This window comes from Pygocentrus nattereri, chromosome 22 (genome assembly GCF_015220715.1).
Source record: "Pygocentrus nattereri isolate fPygNat1 chromosome 22, fPygNat1.pri, whole genome shotgun sequence".
In the NCBI taxonomy this organism is placed as follows: domain Eukaryota; kingdom Metazoa; phylum Chordata; class Actinopteri; order Characiformes; family Serrasalmidae; genus Pygocentrus; species Pygocentrus nattereri.
Window position 1 is genome coordinate 25,083,280 of NC_051232.1, and position 18,367 is coordinate 25,101,646.

Consider the following 18,367-nt stretch of genomic DNA (forward strand, 5'->3'; position numbering starts at 1 on the left):
AACCCACAACCAGTCAGTTTCAGACTGTAGCCTTTACTCTGCCCAAAATCTGTTCTCTCACTCCCTCCCAGTTCTTTTGCATGTATACATCTGTACCGGAAAAAAACGCCCTACAGGTTCCAGGAGTACAGCTGAATGAGCCGAGGTGGACTCTCCTGAAGCCGCTGCCCTAATAACACTGCTGTGCTTTTGTTACGGTTTATCCATGCTGATGTGGCTTTCTGCAATTTTCCAAGGCACTTGTGTACACTCTGCACATCACTCTCATCTCTAATGATAACTATAGCATCATCACATATATCAGCATTACACCCTCCCCAGTGCTGGGTTTTGGGGCTGAGACTCTCCAGAGCTGCTTTCGGAAAGCCAGTTGCGAAGGTGTGACCATCCAACAGTCCAGAAAGACCACAGCCTTGGTGTATCCCCCATTAACAGGGAAAGGCCTAGTGGGGATCCAGTGTATTTTCAGCAAGCTACATACATCAGTATACAACAGTTTAATCTGTGAAACGAATTTTGGGCTGAAACGAAAGCCTTGAGTCTCCTGAAGAGAAAGATATGACGAACCCATGTTCTTATGAATAAGCAAGTAAGTCTCAAACAAATGATCAAAAATGGTTCTATTCGGTGCACAGGGCTAATCAGCATGGATTATCGAACCCAAGCACTTTTTCAAGATGTTCATCAGTGCTTTAGACAGAATTATAGGAGTGAGACTCCAGCTAATGTAATAATTCTATCTTGAGAGTAGTTTTTTTAAGGGCTCATGCAGTTTCTCAAAAAAGTCATTTGTTGTAGCCCCACATTTGGGGCATAGATGTTAAAAAGGAGGAAATCAATGGATGAATGATTGTCCACATCCATGCATGAGAGAGAGAGAGAGAGAGAGAGAGAGAGAGAGAGAGAGGTGGGGTCTAGAGAGATAGAAAGTGTATTACTGAAAGAAATGACAGGTATTGAGAGGGAACAGAAAGTGGGACCAAGTGAGAAGAGTAGAAAGCAAGAGCTAAAAGCTAAAAACAGGTTACAAAGAGAAACTAGGGATGGAGAGAGAGAGAGAGAGGAGTTGACAGAAAAAAGAGGGATGACAAGGACGAGATAGAGAGAAGAGCGCGCTGTAGAGAGACGAGTGAAGGGGGGTAGTGAGAGTGTAGTAATATTCGCAGTGGTTCATTGTGTAAACCTGCAGCGTCATTATTTTGTTGAGGTGAGAAAATGTCTGATCTGAATTTTAAATGTAATTTAAGACTCGGGAAGCTCTCATCGCTTTTCCTGCGCGTCTTAAACTCTTCTCCACGTGAAGCTGCGCATCAGCGGCATGATGAGTTTTAAACCTCAACCGCTTCATCCTCAGCGTCTCTCAGTAAATCTGCGCTGTGCTGTTCTTACGGTGTCTTTAAGGAAAGTTTTATTCAGATTAGGGGCGTGATAATGAGAAGCATCACTTAAAATGTGCCTTCCTGATAAGTCTGCAGTGATTGTTTACAGTGAGCCCAATGAACATGTATTTCTATACGCTTTTCCTCATTGTGTTTACACGTATTTTAAAGACATTTCTTTCAGAGTGGTTTGATGTACAATGTGCTGCTGTAGAGAAACGAGCCAAGACATTGTTCACAGTAGTGGTGATAGGAACCTGATGTCTGAACAGTTTGATGTCCCTAAAAGCTCCTTCACAGAAACGTACTAAGTGAAATGTCATGTCAAGTCAAGAGGCATTTGTCATTCCATCTATGTACAAGTACACAGGAGAGTGAAATTGCGTTCCTCCAAGGAACATGGTGCAACATGAAGACGTAAGTGTGAAAAAAAAATGGTTATGAATACAGCTTGATGCCTGAGGTACCGTTTCATAAAAGTTTTAGATAAGCAATTGGCCAAAAATGTATCTGATTTGTACCATAAAAAACACAGAAGACACATGTAGATGGTTTTGGAAAGGACACATGACAGCTATATTTCTATTGTGTACACACCTTTTAAACTTTTAATATCAAACCACCTACAGACAGCCTGTACCTGTTTTACTTAATCATATTTATTCGTAACTTTTATTTTTGTGTTAGTTCTCCTTAGTTCTTTATCTCTTTTTATTTATTTATTTCTTTCCTCTCTTTTTATTTTTAAGTTATTTTTATCATTCCTTTTTTTAATTTGTGATAATGTATTATCACCTTACTAATTTCTTATCTACTTTTGATCTTAATTTCTTACCATTTAAATCTCAAGTTCTATTTTTATCTACTTTTATCTTTTATTCACTGTTATTTTAAAATTTCTTTTAATTTAAAATGATTAAATGTAGTTATTATTTTCTTTGTCATGTCGATCCCTGTTTTTGTAAATGCTGGGCTACATTGAAAATGAGGGTTGCCCTCAATGTACTTCCGAGTCAAAATAAAGGTAGGTTGATTGATTGATTGACACCCAGGACCCCTGGTTCCATTGCCACCACAGTAAAGAATTCAGAATCAGCAAGCTTCTCTATATTGAACCATTGCGCCTCAAACCACTCTGAATGTTCACATCTCAGCCGCTGAATTATGCAGAATTTCCAGGACTCAGTAGTCCATTTAGTGCATCCATGTGGCAGAAAAGAAAGCAGACAAGGAAAGTACATGGTGGGAATCACTGAGCAGCCAAACATTCAGGACCAGGTTATTTTTGACTAAAACGATTACTAAAATAAAAACTAGCAGTTAAAAAAGACGTGCAAACACGAAACCTAAATGAAAACTGCAATGTCCACTGTAAAATGAACTAAAACTGGATAGAACTACTGAGGATAAAAAAAAAAAACGTAACTTTTTATTTTTGTCAGCACGTGAATAAACATTTTGAAGTGGAACCTTTATTCTACTCTTATCAAATATCTTCTATGACAGCGTTCACCATCATACTGAAACAAAAACTAAGTCAAAACTAACCTTCTTTTCACTTGAATTACGTTTTGTGATTACAATGTTTTATTCCTTTTTTATTTGTTTAAATTTTCAATTTACTTCACTTTTTGAAAACAAAACAAAAACAACCAAAGCTGTTAGTGCACCTATAAAGCTAACTGAAACCAAACTGAAACTGAAAAGAAGAACTAAATAAAAATAGAAACTAATAAAAATTCCAAACTATAATAACCCTGCTCAGGACAGAATCAACAGTCAACAGTAAAGCCACAATTACAGCACAACGCAAAAGGTCTGCCTGCTTCTTTTGGTGGAAGTCTCTTATTTTCCCACAGCATATAGCACGTCTCTAATATTCTGCCAATACCTGGTGATGTGTGCAAATTCAAATGTTGATTGATGTAGCCTTTTATACCAAGTGCACACAGCAAACACTGCAACAGTGTAACCTATATGCAGTATGTTTGCCACCTGCCAGTACAGAAGCATGTATAAAGAGCGAGTGAGTTTAGTGGGTCATGGTGATTGGTCGGTAATACTGGACCTGCTGAATTTGTAGTCAGCCGGACATGTGCCACACATCGATGTGACCTAAACAGAGGCTGCTAATGCAGCTGACAGAGAAACAGGAGAGGAGATGAAGAAAGAATCGCAGGCAGGATGCTTTAGCGTTCGCATTACAAATGTAGTGTGGTTATATGTGACCCGTCAACTGTGTTAAATATCCATTTTGTGTCTCAGAGGGCTTTTTCTAATACACATTAACATGAAGCTGTGAGGAAGATCCAGTGTTTAACTGTTAATCATCCCACAGGACCAGACCTACACCTCCATGCCTCTCTCTCCGCAGTAGTTCATTTATCTCTCTATACTATATACTGTACGTCTATGTCATTTCTTTCTCTGTTAATCTCTCTTTCCAACACTCCTTTACTTCTACCCAGCTCAAGCCCAATGCAGCTGGACAAAATTACGAGTTTTGGGCTTGAGTTCGGACTGATTGTTTGTATATCACATTGGGCCGGGGTCCGGCTTGGGGTAATCAGCTAATGGTGAATCAGCGATAGCAACTTTACTGCAGCAGAGCTAACACCGGATCAGTAAGGGCAGCCTCAGTGCAGCGTGGCTTACAGTTGATGAGCGTGGCTAACTTTAGCGCAGCCAGGCTAACATTTGATCAGGGAGAGTAAATTTAGCGCAGTGGGGCTAACAGTTACAGCTGATTAGCGAGCGTAACTTTAGCGCAGCATGGCTAACCGTTGATGAGCGAGAGTAACTTTAGCGCAGTGGGTCTAACATTTGATCACGGAGAGTAAATTTCGCACAGCATGGCTAACAGTCGATCAGCGAGAGGGACTTCACTGCAGCAGGATGAAGTTGACCAGATGAATGTGGATGCTGTTCTTTGCCAGTGACAATCAGCAGTTCCACAAAAATATATCAATATTAATTACTGTTACCAAATTACAGATGTGTAAAATACAGGTTTATCCTAGCGTCACGTTTTCTGTTGATCATCTCAAGGGCTCAAACGGAAAATGGCCTCAAAGTGACCAGTACCAGCTGGGCCTAGTCAGGCTTCAATGTCCATGCAGACCCCTAATGTATAAGTCTCACTAGACTGGCCAAAGCTTAGTGTGCCAGAGATCCTGTTCTTTACTTCTGAAGAGTAAGCATTAGTAACATCCATAGGTTGTCAGATGGGGTGTGTGTGTGTGTGTGTGTGTGTGTGAGATATGTGCACAGGCATCTAATTGAGCAGAGACAGCACTTTGTTACAGAGGACCCAGTGCAGATATTGACATGACATTTCAGTGGCCTTATGAAGGCTGTTTAATCGACTGTTATTGTATCATAACAACATCGGACCATACATCATACGCGACAGAGAAACATGGGCCGCAGGGGATGCGTATGTGAAAGTGAAAGAGAGAGACAGTGAGAATCAGTGCAGGTTATATGAAAGTGCGGCGGTTGTTTGATGTATAAACTCAGATCAGAAACTACGGATGGACATTTCAGGCACAATTGATGCTTGAATTTAAAAGGTACTATTTGAAGAACATTAATAATAATAACCTCTTTCTCAAAAAAAAAAAAAAAAAAGTCTTGGACTGGGTTGTGCTCCGCCAGTCGACTTCCAGCACTGCTCTATTTCTCTGAGTGCCACTTAGCATCTCTCTATTACTGCATATTAAATTGAATCCAGAACCAGACCATATAAAGTGAGAGTATGTGATATATGGCTTTAAATTTACAGCAATTTAGGCGTCTAAAAGCATGGGTGTCCAGTCTTATCCACCAGGGGCCGGTAACAGGTTTTTGTTTCCAGGTGTTTACAGATGATCAATGGTCTGAAGACTGAGTGTAATTGAATAAGCAAGAGGAATCAAGTGTGCTTAATTGGATAAGATTGAACAGCCCTGATCTGAAGTCTTTAAGATAAACGCTGTGCTCATTGTCTGTTCCCTCAGTAAACGTTACTAGCCTAGTCCCCAGTTTCACCTCAAGCTCTTTAGCTCAGAAATAGTTAGCTGATATAAATGTGACAAATTCAGTTAATTTAAAGAGTTCAATCAGCCAATGGCTCTTAAATATGAGCATATATTATGTAATCCACCATAAGAAGGGGCTTTAGAGGCAGGGGATGTAAAGCTGCTCTTGCACTGAAAACGACTGTTATTGTTGGTGGTGTTGTTTCTTGGTTTAGGGCACGTTTGTGGTGTTAGTGGGGTTAACGTATACCATAAAGGGAACATGTATGGCTAGACGTGACCTGCTTGCTTCCCGGCTGTGTATATATGAGCCTTTTCTGCTTGTGTAAATAAAAGAGCACTTCTCGTGGCAGACACAATGACATCAATGCCATGTCAACACCATCATACATATAACATCAGAGATATACTACATTGCTTATTAAAAATTGTAATTAAGTGTTCATTTTTAAATGTTTGCACCAATTATCGCCAACAGTTGCCAAACATGGAAAAAAAGCCTATAAGTCTTTATGAGACATGGAAGAAATGAAGGGCTTAGAGCAAAAAAAGTGGCTCCGGCACTAAAAACTGAAAACGGGATCCTTTCGCTAGATTAGCATTCTAACAAGCCAAGTGGTGGTCGATACATGCAGGTCTGCGTTATGTCAAATGCTGCTAATAGGTGGCACTATTTGCACCTTTATTTATTTATTTACTGAAGAGGTTCATCTGTAGGAACGGCTTTTAACTGGCTTGCTTTTTAGACACCGCAAGATATACTCCGCTTTTTCGAAAAAGACAAATAATTATTGCTTCAGTTCTAATCCACAGACCTCTGGAGGTTTTTTTTGTCATTCTGCAGTAAGTGTCCTCACCACATTAGAAACATTGGGTCTGTTTTTCTCTCTATGACAGAAATGGACCCCATTTTTTTCACTGCTACTGTGATCATCATGCTGTACTGACATTTTTCCTCCAAGCTCCGCTGGATCTTCTGAATTACGTGGTCATTAAAGAGCTGTAATGTGACCACATGCAAGCAAGTACTGCTGTGCCTTTAACTGACATCTTAGCACTGTCTCATCCAAACATCCCACGCAAACCAGCAAGCTTTGTCAAATGTTGTGGTTAAGTTGCTTTAGGCTTATCAGTTTGTAAAGTAGCTGGTGTTAGTTTATAGCAGTGTTTAATGTTAGACATACTTTCATATGACATCATTTCAGTGCGTAGGGGTGTTAACTTTTTTGCAGCATGGATGTAGCATTATTTGTGTTTACAACACGGAATGACAGCACTGATTTTTCCAAAAACGGCATTCGTTTTTGAGACGCAGGGTTTCTAATGGGGGCATGACAGCCACTCAAGAATGCTGACACGACTCTACATCTGTCTATACATGCACAGTGACAAACACCCACTTCTGCTTCAATATTTTGACCGGTAAAGAAATACAGACGGTGTGTTGTGCTATAACTCTACTATGCATCCATCCATGTGTCTATGTGTATGTGTGATTGTGTGTAAGAAACCCAAAGTAGCCAGCAAACTGTTTCAGCATCAGACACACAATCTCACCTGCCTTGCTGATCTACAATCAGCTCTTTGTACCTCGTCTGCACCTGCAGCGTAATGTTACTAAAAGCCTAATTACTCTGTGATGTGAGGAGTGACTCCCTCTGATGCTCTTTAACAGCTTCGTGTCGTCCATCGCCACCATCCTGCCAATGTTCCTGGTGCTGGCCTACATGTACATGGTGTGCCAGACCATCAAAGGCCTGGTGCTGGAGAAGGAGATGCGGCTAAAGGAGGTTCTGCGTGTGGTGGGTGTTCGGAACGGACCACTGTGGTTCGCCTGGTTCACAGAGAACATGGTGCTGCTGACCATTCCCTGCGCGCTCATTAGTGTGATGGTCAAGGTCAGTGGAACCGTTGATGGCCGATGGCTGATCAGTTATTCAATCAAAAAGTCAATCAACTTAATCATTCCTCCAACTGATCGTTTGCTTAATCCGTAAGTAATCAGTCAGTCTTTCCTTAATAAGGCAGCCAATGAATCACTTGATTAATCAAGAAATCAGTCACTGATTCCTTCAGTCAATCAGTCAGTCGGTGAACAAATCACTGAGTACTGACCACAGAGCACCTTTGCCTGCTCCTGGACGCCGGTTTGTTCTAGTTTAGACAAACAGATAATGTATTTGTCAGTAACACTCAATGGAGGCTAATTGGAGTTCATCAGATTGGTATTGTTTCAGAGAGCGAATAATAGACGGCGCTTTTTAAAATCATCAGGGGAAAAATAACAAGCGTTCAGGTTGAGCAGTCATAACTCATGAAGTGGCAGTGCTTCGTGGGTTTGTTGCTCTGTTTCTCGGAGAAAATAATTACGGAAAACATTAATGCGGAATTGCAGCGAATCAGGCCAGAACCGGCTGAACTTTGATTTCTGAATTGGGTAATTATGCTAATTGATTACGCATGGTATTAAGGCATTTACAACCCATTTGTGATCAACCACCCCACCCCTCAGAAATCCTGCCTGCTCCCCCAAACCAATACCCCACCCCGCCAACCTCCTCCTCCTCCTCCTCCTCCTCCTCTTCCTCCTCGTCCTCTGTGGCTCCTCTAAAAGCCTTTTTATTTCCTCTTCTGTAAAAGATTGTGTTCTTTCCAAGTAGCAAATGGCGGAAATGGAAGCTGCTGCTGCTCTTGGAAAAGCTCATCACGCTCCGAGAGCGCATGAGAGAGAGAAGGAGAGATGGAGAGAAATGCCTTGTTATTTTTGAGAGCGTGGAATGATGTACTGTCAGATTATTGTCTTGAACAAACATTATGTAGTTCTTGGTTTATAAAAATGGAGCAAATGGAGATCCAGTAGTCTTAATACGTCTGTGCTTGCACTCTGTGGTTACAACGAGAGTAAAATTTCCAACATATGTACAGCAAAACAGTTGACACGATGGGTGCATTTCTTCTTATTCAAAGCACTAAGAATGTGAAGAACAGATTTGCATACTTGAGAAGAACATGGCAAACAAAAGAACGCAAGAGAGAACGCACCCTTGAGAATTTGAGATGCGCTGTACTGCCTATTGTGCAGCACTTCATTTTGCAGTGATAGCCTAAAAGAAAATCGTACACGTCTGCAGTCGCAAGCTGAAGTTTGAACACCTCCAGTCAAATGACGATTTTTCTGCGGAAAAGTAAGTCAGCCTCTTAAATGACCAACGCCTGACAGGCCCACTTTTTCTACACACTTCTATGAGCTAAGGGTAGCTCAGCTAGTTTGCATTGAAGTTACTGAATAATAAGCCTAAGTACATAAGTCTGGGATTTTATAGGGTTAAATCATCCTTTACAGAAAAGAAAAACGTAACTGAGGATTTTTTTGTAGTTTTAGTGAACAATTTGTCTTAATTTTCTGTGTTTAAAATAGTGGGGAGTAAAAAAAAACAAAAAACAAAGCTTAAAATATAAAATATGCAAAAACGTCTGCACGTGCCATGTGTGCAACAAGTCCAGGCTTCTATTTTTTGGAATGGGGAGAGACCAAAAGGCTCAAACCTGAACTTCAAATGGCTGTTTCCAAAACAAATCAGTGATAAAATCTGACCAAAACGTCTCATAAGTAGTTTGTAGCATTTGGCTCAGGAATGTTGTTCTGGCTACTATGTTTTACAGATCTCCACAACAGGTGGGGTGGGTTTCCAAGCTGATTGTCTCTTTTTCTTGAAGGGCAGGAACAGATGCCGTGCTGAAGCTTTCCCATTCGGTCTCCTCCTTTATAAGATCTTTGGCAGATGCGTGTTGCCTACAGAAGATACGTCACTTATTGTCACTAAGAAAATCAACGTGTCATTTGACCCAAACATTTGCACACTGTTTTGCAGACTGTACCCTAAAACACTTCTGTGCAGTATGACTAAATAGAGTTATGAACTAACTAAATTGTGGGAGGAGGATCATGTGTCTATCTAACTTTGAACATACTAGAACTTTTCTTGATATTGGTGTATTGGGTAGGCATCAACAAAAAAAGTCCAGCCAACTCTTGAAGAAATGCTGCTTTCAAGCAGATGCCAGGTGGTATTTTTCTCTGAAGAGGAACTCATTAATCCAATGTGTGCATTCATGTGCAGGCTGTGAAATGGTTGCTCATAAGTTAGCTGGCATGTATTGGTTTTGGCTTGTGTTATGAGCATTTTTGAACACAAAAATGAAGCAGAAATAAAATTTGGGATAATTATACATGTTTAAATTTACTTTAGTGAAAGTAGTGTTGATGTCACAACTGGGCCAATTTGTGTTGCATTGAAAATTTCAATGTACCCAACTTCTAAGGATGTTCTTTTGGTTCTTCCTGGTGGGAAACTTGTTTTTTTGTCCCCCAGTAAAACCAAGATCAACTGAATTCAGTCCTGATTGGCCTCCGTTGGGATTTTGCCTGGTGGTCAGAGTGTTGGAAGAAGTGTGGAATGTGGGAATTTTCAGAAGAAGCAATGTAATCTTCATGGTAAAGCTCTGAAAGCTCTTCATTTGGTCATGCACTCTCTTGCATGGTGTTTAAAATGGAGGTTGTGTGGGCGTTTGACCATTTATTATTGATTTAGATCAATATCATCAGCAGTAGGTCTTAGAGTCCTTACAGATTCATTTCAACAGCTGCAATCATTCTGCAGTATTTATGACTTAGTTCTGCAAAATGTTTTATCACTTAATATCGTTATGTGTAGTCGTGCACTAATTTTTAGTTCCATTAAATTTATTATTGATTGGACGTTCTCCAGGAGTTTCCCACCGGAGTCTGCTTGTTCTTCTTCCAAAACCAGCTGAAGGCTTTTCCAGAGAGAAATGAAGCCTTTTCAAAGGAGATCTTTGCAATTGGAATGAATTTTTCAGAGGCATATTGGATTTTATCTTCATCCTAGAGCGCAAGGTCAGCAATGCTGCGGCACCTGTAATAAAAATCACACAATGGGGCAAATTCAAAAAGAGTGCGGAAGTGCGCAGCTGGACCACATCCGCTCTCCAAATGTAGGGGAAATAAGCCCGTTGATTGTTTTCCCAATTTTTTTTCAGCCATTCTAACTCTTTATCAGAGCAGATTTTTCTAGAGGCACGGCTGTCTGAAATAACAACGTTATTTCATTCTCCTCCGCTGAGGACATCGTATTGTTCTCTTTCATTAAACAAGCAACCTAATGAATTATTAGGCCTGGTTTAAATGATTTTTTGTGAATCAATGCTTCTCTAACTGGAATGGAGTAGAGAGATGGTCCTTCCTTTGGATTGCTTGATCAATTCTGCACAGTTTAATTGGAGAAAGCTGCAGTAAATATAATTCATATCTCAGTGGTGGAAGGAATGATAATGTCCTCATCAGTGTGATGGGCCTAGCCCGCCAATCAGCCATTTATAAACATTAATCAGGCTAAATTGAGTTAGTGTGCTGGCTCTGAGCTTAGCTTGTGTGTGTGTGTGATGAGCTACTTCTAAATGACAATTTCATGCTGATTTGGAGTGTTATTGTGTCTGGGCTGTGTTAAACTGGAACACCCACTCTGACTCCCTCCGAGTGTGATATCATTATACTGTATGCAGGGGTTAAATTGAGCCAGAGTGCTCCAGAATGTAGTTCCAGCATCTTTGGTTGCAGGAATGGCAACGGAGCTGAGCTTCCGTACTGTAATTTGGTGGAAATGTGTATAGTTTCCTATACAATCCTCATGGAATCTATTTATCAGTTTAGCGTGATAACACATGCCGATGGATAACCTCTAAAGCAGGAATGGGGAGCAGAACAGATTCATTTACATTCATGGAATATGGCAGACGCTCTTATCCAGAGCGACTTACAATTTGATCATTTTATACAGGTAGGCAAAGGTAGTGTTAGGAGTCTTGCCCAAGGACTCTCATTGGTATAGTGTAGGGTGTTTACCCAGATGGGAGATTGAACCCCAGTCTGCAGTGTAGAAGGCAGAGGTGTTATCCACAACACTATACCAACCTGCAGACTGGCTGATTGTCTTAGTGCCCTAGTTAGTCCAGCTAATCCCAATTTCTAACGTATGCTCATCAATTCACCAAATCTCCCGCCACATCACAGATGACCAGCTTGTTCTTTTCTTTCTATTTCCTTTTCTCAGTAAGATCTTCCTGTCAGCTACATATCCCTTCAGTGAGTTCTTCTCACAGTGGAAGGATGGACAGAAACACCTCTGGATGTTTTCAGATCTGAATCAAGAGTAGAGCTTGATTTTCTCCTCTCTCTCACAAAGATGAAAGCTTTAAGCAGTGTATATCTGGTGTTGACAGACTGGTGGTCTACCTAGTTTGCATGGCCCTATTCTTTCCTTGCTAATGCTTGCATTAGCTTTGATCTCCTCACTAGCATGTTGTGTTTGTGTATGTAGGTTCCTGCGCTCGTTGTCCAGCTCGCTGCCCCTGTACATGACCTTAGCGTGGATTTTCTCAGTAGCGCTGATAGTGAAGGGTGTGGTTCAGGAGAAGGAGGCACGTCTGAAGGAGACCATACGGATTATGGGCCTGAAGGGCAACACCTACTGGCTGAGCTGGCTCATCAGCAGCTTCCTCCCACTCAGCGTCAGCGCACTCCTCCTCACACTCATCCTCAAGGTGATTAGCTCTGATTCACTTTGATTCACATCAGCCATTTACAAAACACTGGAGCACTGCAGGCAAGAAATGGCTCACCAACAACAGACCCTGTAGACAGTGTAGTGAGTGAACAACATTCAAGATAGGATATTGTTAAGAATGAAAACTTGAACGTTTAGATGCCACAGAACAAATCAGTTGAACAGAAACCTGGCATATTAGCATCTGTACATAGTAAAACATGGATATTTTCAGGGTCAAGAATTCACTGCCCCTTGAAAGTTTGGCTCACCTTACTTTCTTTTGAAAATGAAACCTTTTCTCACTTTGCACAAGTAAAAAATGAATAATACTTGCAAAAAAATTGCCAACTAATAGCCACTTGTTAGCATCATGCTGACTGCATGCTTAAATCATCACACATCTTTCTCAAACCACATTATGTTGGTGAGTAATCTCAAACATTTTCTAGTCTTGATCATGCCCCAGATAAGGAACTTCAGGTCTTTCAAAAATCTCTGCTAAAGCGCTTTGTTTTAACCAAAAATGTTACAAACCTGATGTTTTGTTCCCCCTTTTCCCCAAATGTGGCTGCATCCTCTTATGAGGTTATTAAGTGGCCCATTTACAAATATTACTACAGGCAAACACTTCTCCACACTGGAATGGCATTACATGAGAATTAGTCAATATTTAAAGAATACTGTTCTTTGGTTCCTCAACTCCAGCACATCTAGGAGTCAGGGTTGACTCTTGACAAATGACTCAGAATTTAAGTGCTTGGTAGTCAACCTTATTTACTCTGTGTACTTTTTAGTTATTCACTGTAATTTGTTCAAGGGACAGTTTGATGAAGGCATGTGTAAAGCAGAAAAGAGGATGTTGGCACTGGTACAGTGGACAGTGCTGCCTCCCGAGGCACCGACTTATAAGACAGCACAGGCAGCAAGGCATTGATACAGCTGCCTTCAGTTTTGGACACAGCCACAGTTTCTATTTGCTGTTTATTGCAACCTTATCAATTTTTAGCGATAACAGTACATCAGAGGTTGAAAACAGCATAAGCAAGTCTATTTAATATTACTTAATATCACAGCTTGACTCAGTTTGAGGGAAATGTCTATATTAGGGATGCAGTTTTTATGATGCTAACTGGCTTCCATTCCTTGTTAGCTACAATAGGCCCAAAGCTGCAAAACTCATGAAGGAAACTTCAGCCACCACACATTGACTGAACAGCTACATTTGAGGAACAGAGCGTGTTCTACAAGACAAAACTGTACAAAACTGTTTTTTTTTCCAAACTGTCACATAACTGTCAAGCTAGCAAGTTAGCATGCTAATTTGTTAAAAACAATTTGAGAAGCCGGCCAAACTTTTGATGGATAGTGCATTTGAAAGCCAACACCTGCTTTAGGATCCGTGGCAGTTCCTCTGCGCCCTGCTGGCCCTCTGACAGTCCAGCTGTTCTGGGGTCAGTTTCACGCAGGGCCGCCGCAGCAGAGCTCCAGTGTTGTAAGTGGCCGGTGACTCTGTAATGGGGAGGTTAATGAGCTGAAGCAGAGACATGAGCACATGAGAGCTGAGCGCTCACTGACAATGTTCACATTCACACTGGCACAAGCTGTTCACAGCCTCCCCTTCCAGAGTCACAACGCCAAGGTCTTATCTAATCATCTCTAATGAGTCTTTCTGATCAAGACCCCCTCCTCCCTCTTTCGTTCTCTCTCCTTCTCTCTCTTCCCCTCTCTTTTCTCACTCACATTTTTCTGTTCCTTCTCTCTCTCTCTCTCTGTCCTAACTCACATTTTTCTGTTTCTTCTCTCTCTCCTTCTCTCTCTCGTTCTCACTTTCTCGCTCTCTCCCTCTCACACTTTCTCTCTCACACTTTCTCTCTCTCTCTCTCTCTCTCTCTCTCTCTCTCTGTTTCATTACTTCTGTTTCTTTTTGTTTCTCTATCTTTCTTTATCTTCCCATCTTTTTTGCTGTCTTTCTCTGTGTTTCTTTCTTTCTGACTCAGTCTCTCTCTCATTCCTTACTTCTACAGGGTGAGTCAAAAGTCCAAGGACACCCTTTTATTTCAGAAATGAAAGAAAATGATAGATCTGAATACCCCAGCCAGTAATGGCTGAGGGGGCCATCTTGAAAGCCACGATATTGGATCAAGGGCAAGTTTTTCCAATGGGAAGGTGGTCATGTAGATCAGAGAAGACCAGAATTATCTCAGAAATCGATTGCCACAATCAGATTAGAAATATCTCTTGTGGTTCAAAAGTTATCAACACAGAAAGTTGCAACAACAACAGGGAACGTTGCCTGTGGTGCACAGCTATTTGACATGTTCACTGTGCTGTCCCTGGTGCTGAACATAGAGCTGAAGGCGCAGGATCCAATTGTTATGAATCTGCATGAGAATCTCTGGAGAAATGCTGTCACAAGCCTCCACGATGCGGTGCTGAAGGTGGTGTTTGTTGCGGATTTTCTCAGCATACACAATTTGTTTGAGATGACCCCAGAGATAAACGTTGAGTGGTGTGAGGTCGGGTGATCTGGGAGGCCATTCCACAGGTCCATGATGGCCAATCCAATGACCAGGGAATTGAATAGCCAGCCACTGACAAACACCTGCTCCGTAGTGTGGTGGAGCCCCATCCTGTGGGAAATAACAGGGGAAACTACTGTCCAGTGAGGGTTTTCATCACTCCAGTACCTCACGTTCTGGCGGTTGACCTCACCACTGACATAAAAATTGGCCTTGTCACCGAACAGAATGATCCCGTTGTTGTTGGTCTAATGCAGGTGCAGAACTTGACACGTCTATCAGGGTCATCCTCTGACAGTTTCTGCTGCAGCTGGATCTTGAAGGGGTGCGACTTATTGGTATGAAGAATCTGTACAAGGGATGACTGGCTGACACGCATTCTGCCGTGAGACATTGTGTGCTAAGTTGTGGACTTTTCGCAAAGGCTGCCAAAACCATTGTTGAGGTTTCTTTGTCGGTAGCGGTCTTCGGATGACCATTAGGTGGCTTGTTGCCCACAGACCCGGTTTCTTGGAATTTGGCCATGAGGGATGCAGTGTGAAATTGGTGGTCTTTCTAGGTGTCGGTTGTTGAAGTCTGCGGTTATTTTATGGCAGCTGCGTTCCCCGGACATCAGAATCACCTCAATCCTCTCTTTTTTCGTCAGTTCCATCTTCTTACTTACAACCCCAATTCCAATGAAATTGGGACGTTGTGTAAAGCAGAAATAAAAACAAAATACGATGATTTGCAAATCCTTTTCAACCTATATTCAATTGAATACACTACAAAGACAAGATATTTAATGTTCAAACGGATAAACTTTATTGTTTTTTGCAAATATTCACTCATTTTGAAGTTGATGCCTGCAACACCTTCCAAAGAAGTTGTCATGATTGGGTATAAAGGGAGCATCCCTGAAAGGCTCAGTCATTCATAAGCAAGGATGGGGCGAGGTTCACCACTTTGTGAACAACATTGTTGAGAACAACGTTTCTCTACGTGCAATTGCAAGGAATTTAGGGATTTCATCATCTACAGTCCATAATATCATCAAAAGATTAAAAGTAAGCAGCAAGGCAGAAAACCAACATTGAATGCCCGTGACCTTCGATCCCTCAGGCGGCACTGCATTAAAAACCGACGTCATTCTGTAATGGATATTACGACATGGGCTCAGGAACACTTCAGAAAACCATTGTCAGTGAACACAGTTCGTCGCTCCATCTACAAGTGCAAGTTAAAACTCTGTCATGCAAAGCGAAAGCCATATATCAACACCACCCAGAAACACTGCCGGCTTCACTGGGCCTGAGCTCATCTGAGATGGACTGACGCAAAGTGGAAAAGTGTCCTGTGGTCTGACGAGTCCACATTTCAAATTTTTTTTGGAAAGCCAAAGAGGAAAAGGACTGTCCGGATTGTTATCAGCACAAAGTTCAAAAGCCAGCATCTCTGATGGTGTGGGGGTGTGTTAGTGCCCCTGGCATGGGTAACTTGCACATCTGTGAAGGCACCATTAATGCTGAAAGGTACATACAGGTTTTGGAGCAACATATGCTGCCATCCAAGCAACGTCTTTTTCAGGGACGTCCTGCTTATTTCAGCAAGACAATGCCAAGCCACATTCTGCACGTGTTACGATAGCGTGTCATCATAGTAAAAGACTGTGGGTACTAGACTGGCCTGCCTGCAGTCCAGACCTGTCTCCCATTGAAAATGTGTGGCACTTTATGAAGCGCAAAATATGACAACGGAGACCCCGGACTGTTGAGCACCTGAAGTTGTACATCAAGCAAGAATGGGAAAGAATTCCACCTACAAAGCTTCAACAATTAGTGTCCTCAGTTCCCAAACGCTTATTGAGTGTTGTTAAAAGGAAAGGTGATGTAAACATGCCCACACAGTGGTAAACATGCCCCTGTCCCAGCTTCTTTGGAACGTGTTGCAGGCATCAAATTCAAAATGAGTGAATATTTGTAAAAAAACAATGAAGTTTATCCGTTTGAACACTAAATATCTTGTCTTTGTAGTGTATTCAATTGAATATAGGTTGCAAAAGGATTTGCAAATCATCGTATTCTGTTTTTATTTCTGTTTTACACAACGTCCCAACTTCATTGGAATTGGGGTTGTAGTTCTTACCTCTGTTACTTGTGACAATCAACAGAAGTTTTGAACTTTCTGTGCTGATAGCTTTTGAACCACAAGAGATATTGCACATCTGATTGCAGCTTGCAATCTGATGCAGAGATTTCTGGGACAATTGTGGTCTTCTTTGATATTAATGTATTTGAGTGTATCACCACTTTCCCATTGGAAAATCTTGCCCTTGATCCAATATGGTGACTTTCAAGATGGCAGCCATGTTCCGGACATAGCCTAAAAGATACCCCATTACTTGCTGGGGTATTCAGATCTGTCATTTTCCCTTTCGTCTCTGAAATAAAAGGGTGTCCTGTGACTTTTGACTCACCCTCTATGTCTTTTGGATTCTGTCTTTCTCTCTTTATCTTTTGTGGCTTTCTTTGTATCTTTTTGTGCTTTTTATGTGTCTTTCTTTCTGCCCCCCGCCCTCTCCCCCGTGTCTCTCTCAGCTCTGTGTTCAGTAGTACTCAGTAGTTTTGGGCATTGTGGTATAAGTGTGTTGTGTACAGGGTCTTATTGTAGGACTGTGTGCTCAAAACACTCCACTCTTCATTTGGAGACCCTTGTCCTCTCAGGCAGAGTTATTGTCTGTGTGTGTGTGTGTGTGTGTCTGTGTGTGTGTGTGTGTGTGTGTGTGTGTGTGTGTGTGTTACCAGTTCACAGTTGCACTCAGAGCTCTCTTCATCTACCATGTCAGTTGCTTCACTGTTTAACCTTTAACCTCCATTCAACAGGTCTTCTTTAACAGCACAACGTCAACACATCTGTACACACCTGTATTTGTACATATGTTAATCTCTCTGTTATCCATTTCTCTTTTTCTCTTTCCTTCTTTCATTCTTTCTTTCTCTTTTTACATCCCCACCCAACCCCGTCTCTCTCTCTCTCTCCCTCTCTCCCTCTCTCTCTCTCTCTCTCTGTCTCTCTGTCTCTCTTGCTCTCTCCCTCTCTCTCTCTCTCTCTCTGTCTCTCTGTCTCTCTTGCTCTCTCCCTCTCTCTCTCTCTCTCTCTGTCTCTCTGTCTCTCTTGCTCTCTCTCTCTCTCTCTCTCTCTCTCTCTCTCTCTCTCTCTCTCTCTCTCTCTCTCTCTCTCTCTCTCCGTTGAACCCTCACCCCAACTCCCACCCCCACCCCGTCTCTCCCCTTCTCTCTCTCTGTCTCTCTGCAGTATGGAAAGGTACTGAAGTACAGCGATCCGACTGTGATATTTGTCTTTCTGATGGTCTTCTGTATGGCCACAGTAATGCAGTGCTTCTTCATCAGCGTGTTTTTCTCGCGGGCCAATCTGGCGGCCGCCTGCGGAGGACTCATCTACTTTCTGCTTTACCTGCCGCACGTGCTCTGTTACGCCTGGAGAGACGTCATCACCTTCAGGGCCAAACTCGCCACGGTGAGTGTATCTGTGTACAGACAAGTTACCGAGTGTATTTGTGATTTCTTCATACGGATCAAGTCATAGTTTTCCAACTCCAAGTGCCGTTAAAGTTTCTGCAACGGCTTATATTAATGTACTGATTCGGAGATTTCTCCATGAAGATCACTAGCCACATTATTTAAAACCCATCTATCTATATATCTATACGTACATACATACAAACATACATACATACATACATGCATCTATGCGCAGTTAGCCCTCATAGTAGGAAAGCATGTTCTTGTAGAACCAGGAAAGATGCCGTGTCTTGGTTGGTGGAA

At 41.8% G+C, this 18,367-nt stretch overlaps 1 protein-coding gene across 1 annotated transcript in view; it reads left to right on the forward strand.

The window, feature by feature from the left end:
* Nucleotides 1-18,367, forward strand: part of LOC108427427 (phospholipid-transporting ATPase ABCA1) — a 246,921-nt gene that overhangs the window by 103,655 nt on the left and 124,899 nt on the right. Inside the window, exons 15-16 of the mRNA XM_037532939.1 lie at nt 7,074-7,296; nt 17,838-18,059. Of these exons, the coding sequence (XP_037388836.1) occupies nt 7,074-7,296; nt 17,838-18,059 (445 nt within the window). The remainder of the gene's footprint in view (nt 1-7,073; nt 7,297-17,837; nt 18,060-18,367) is intronic.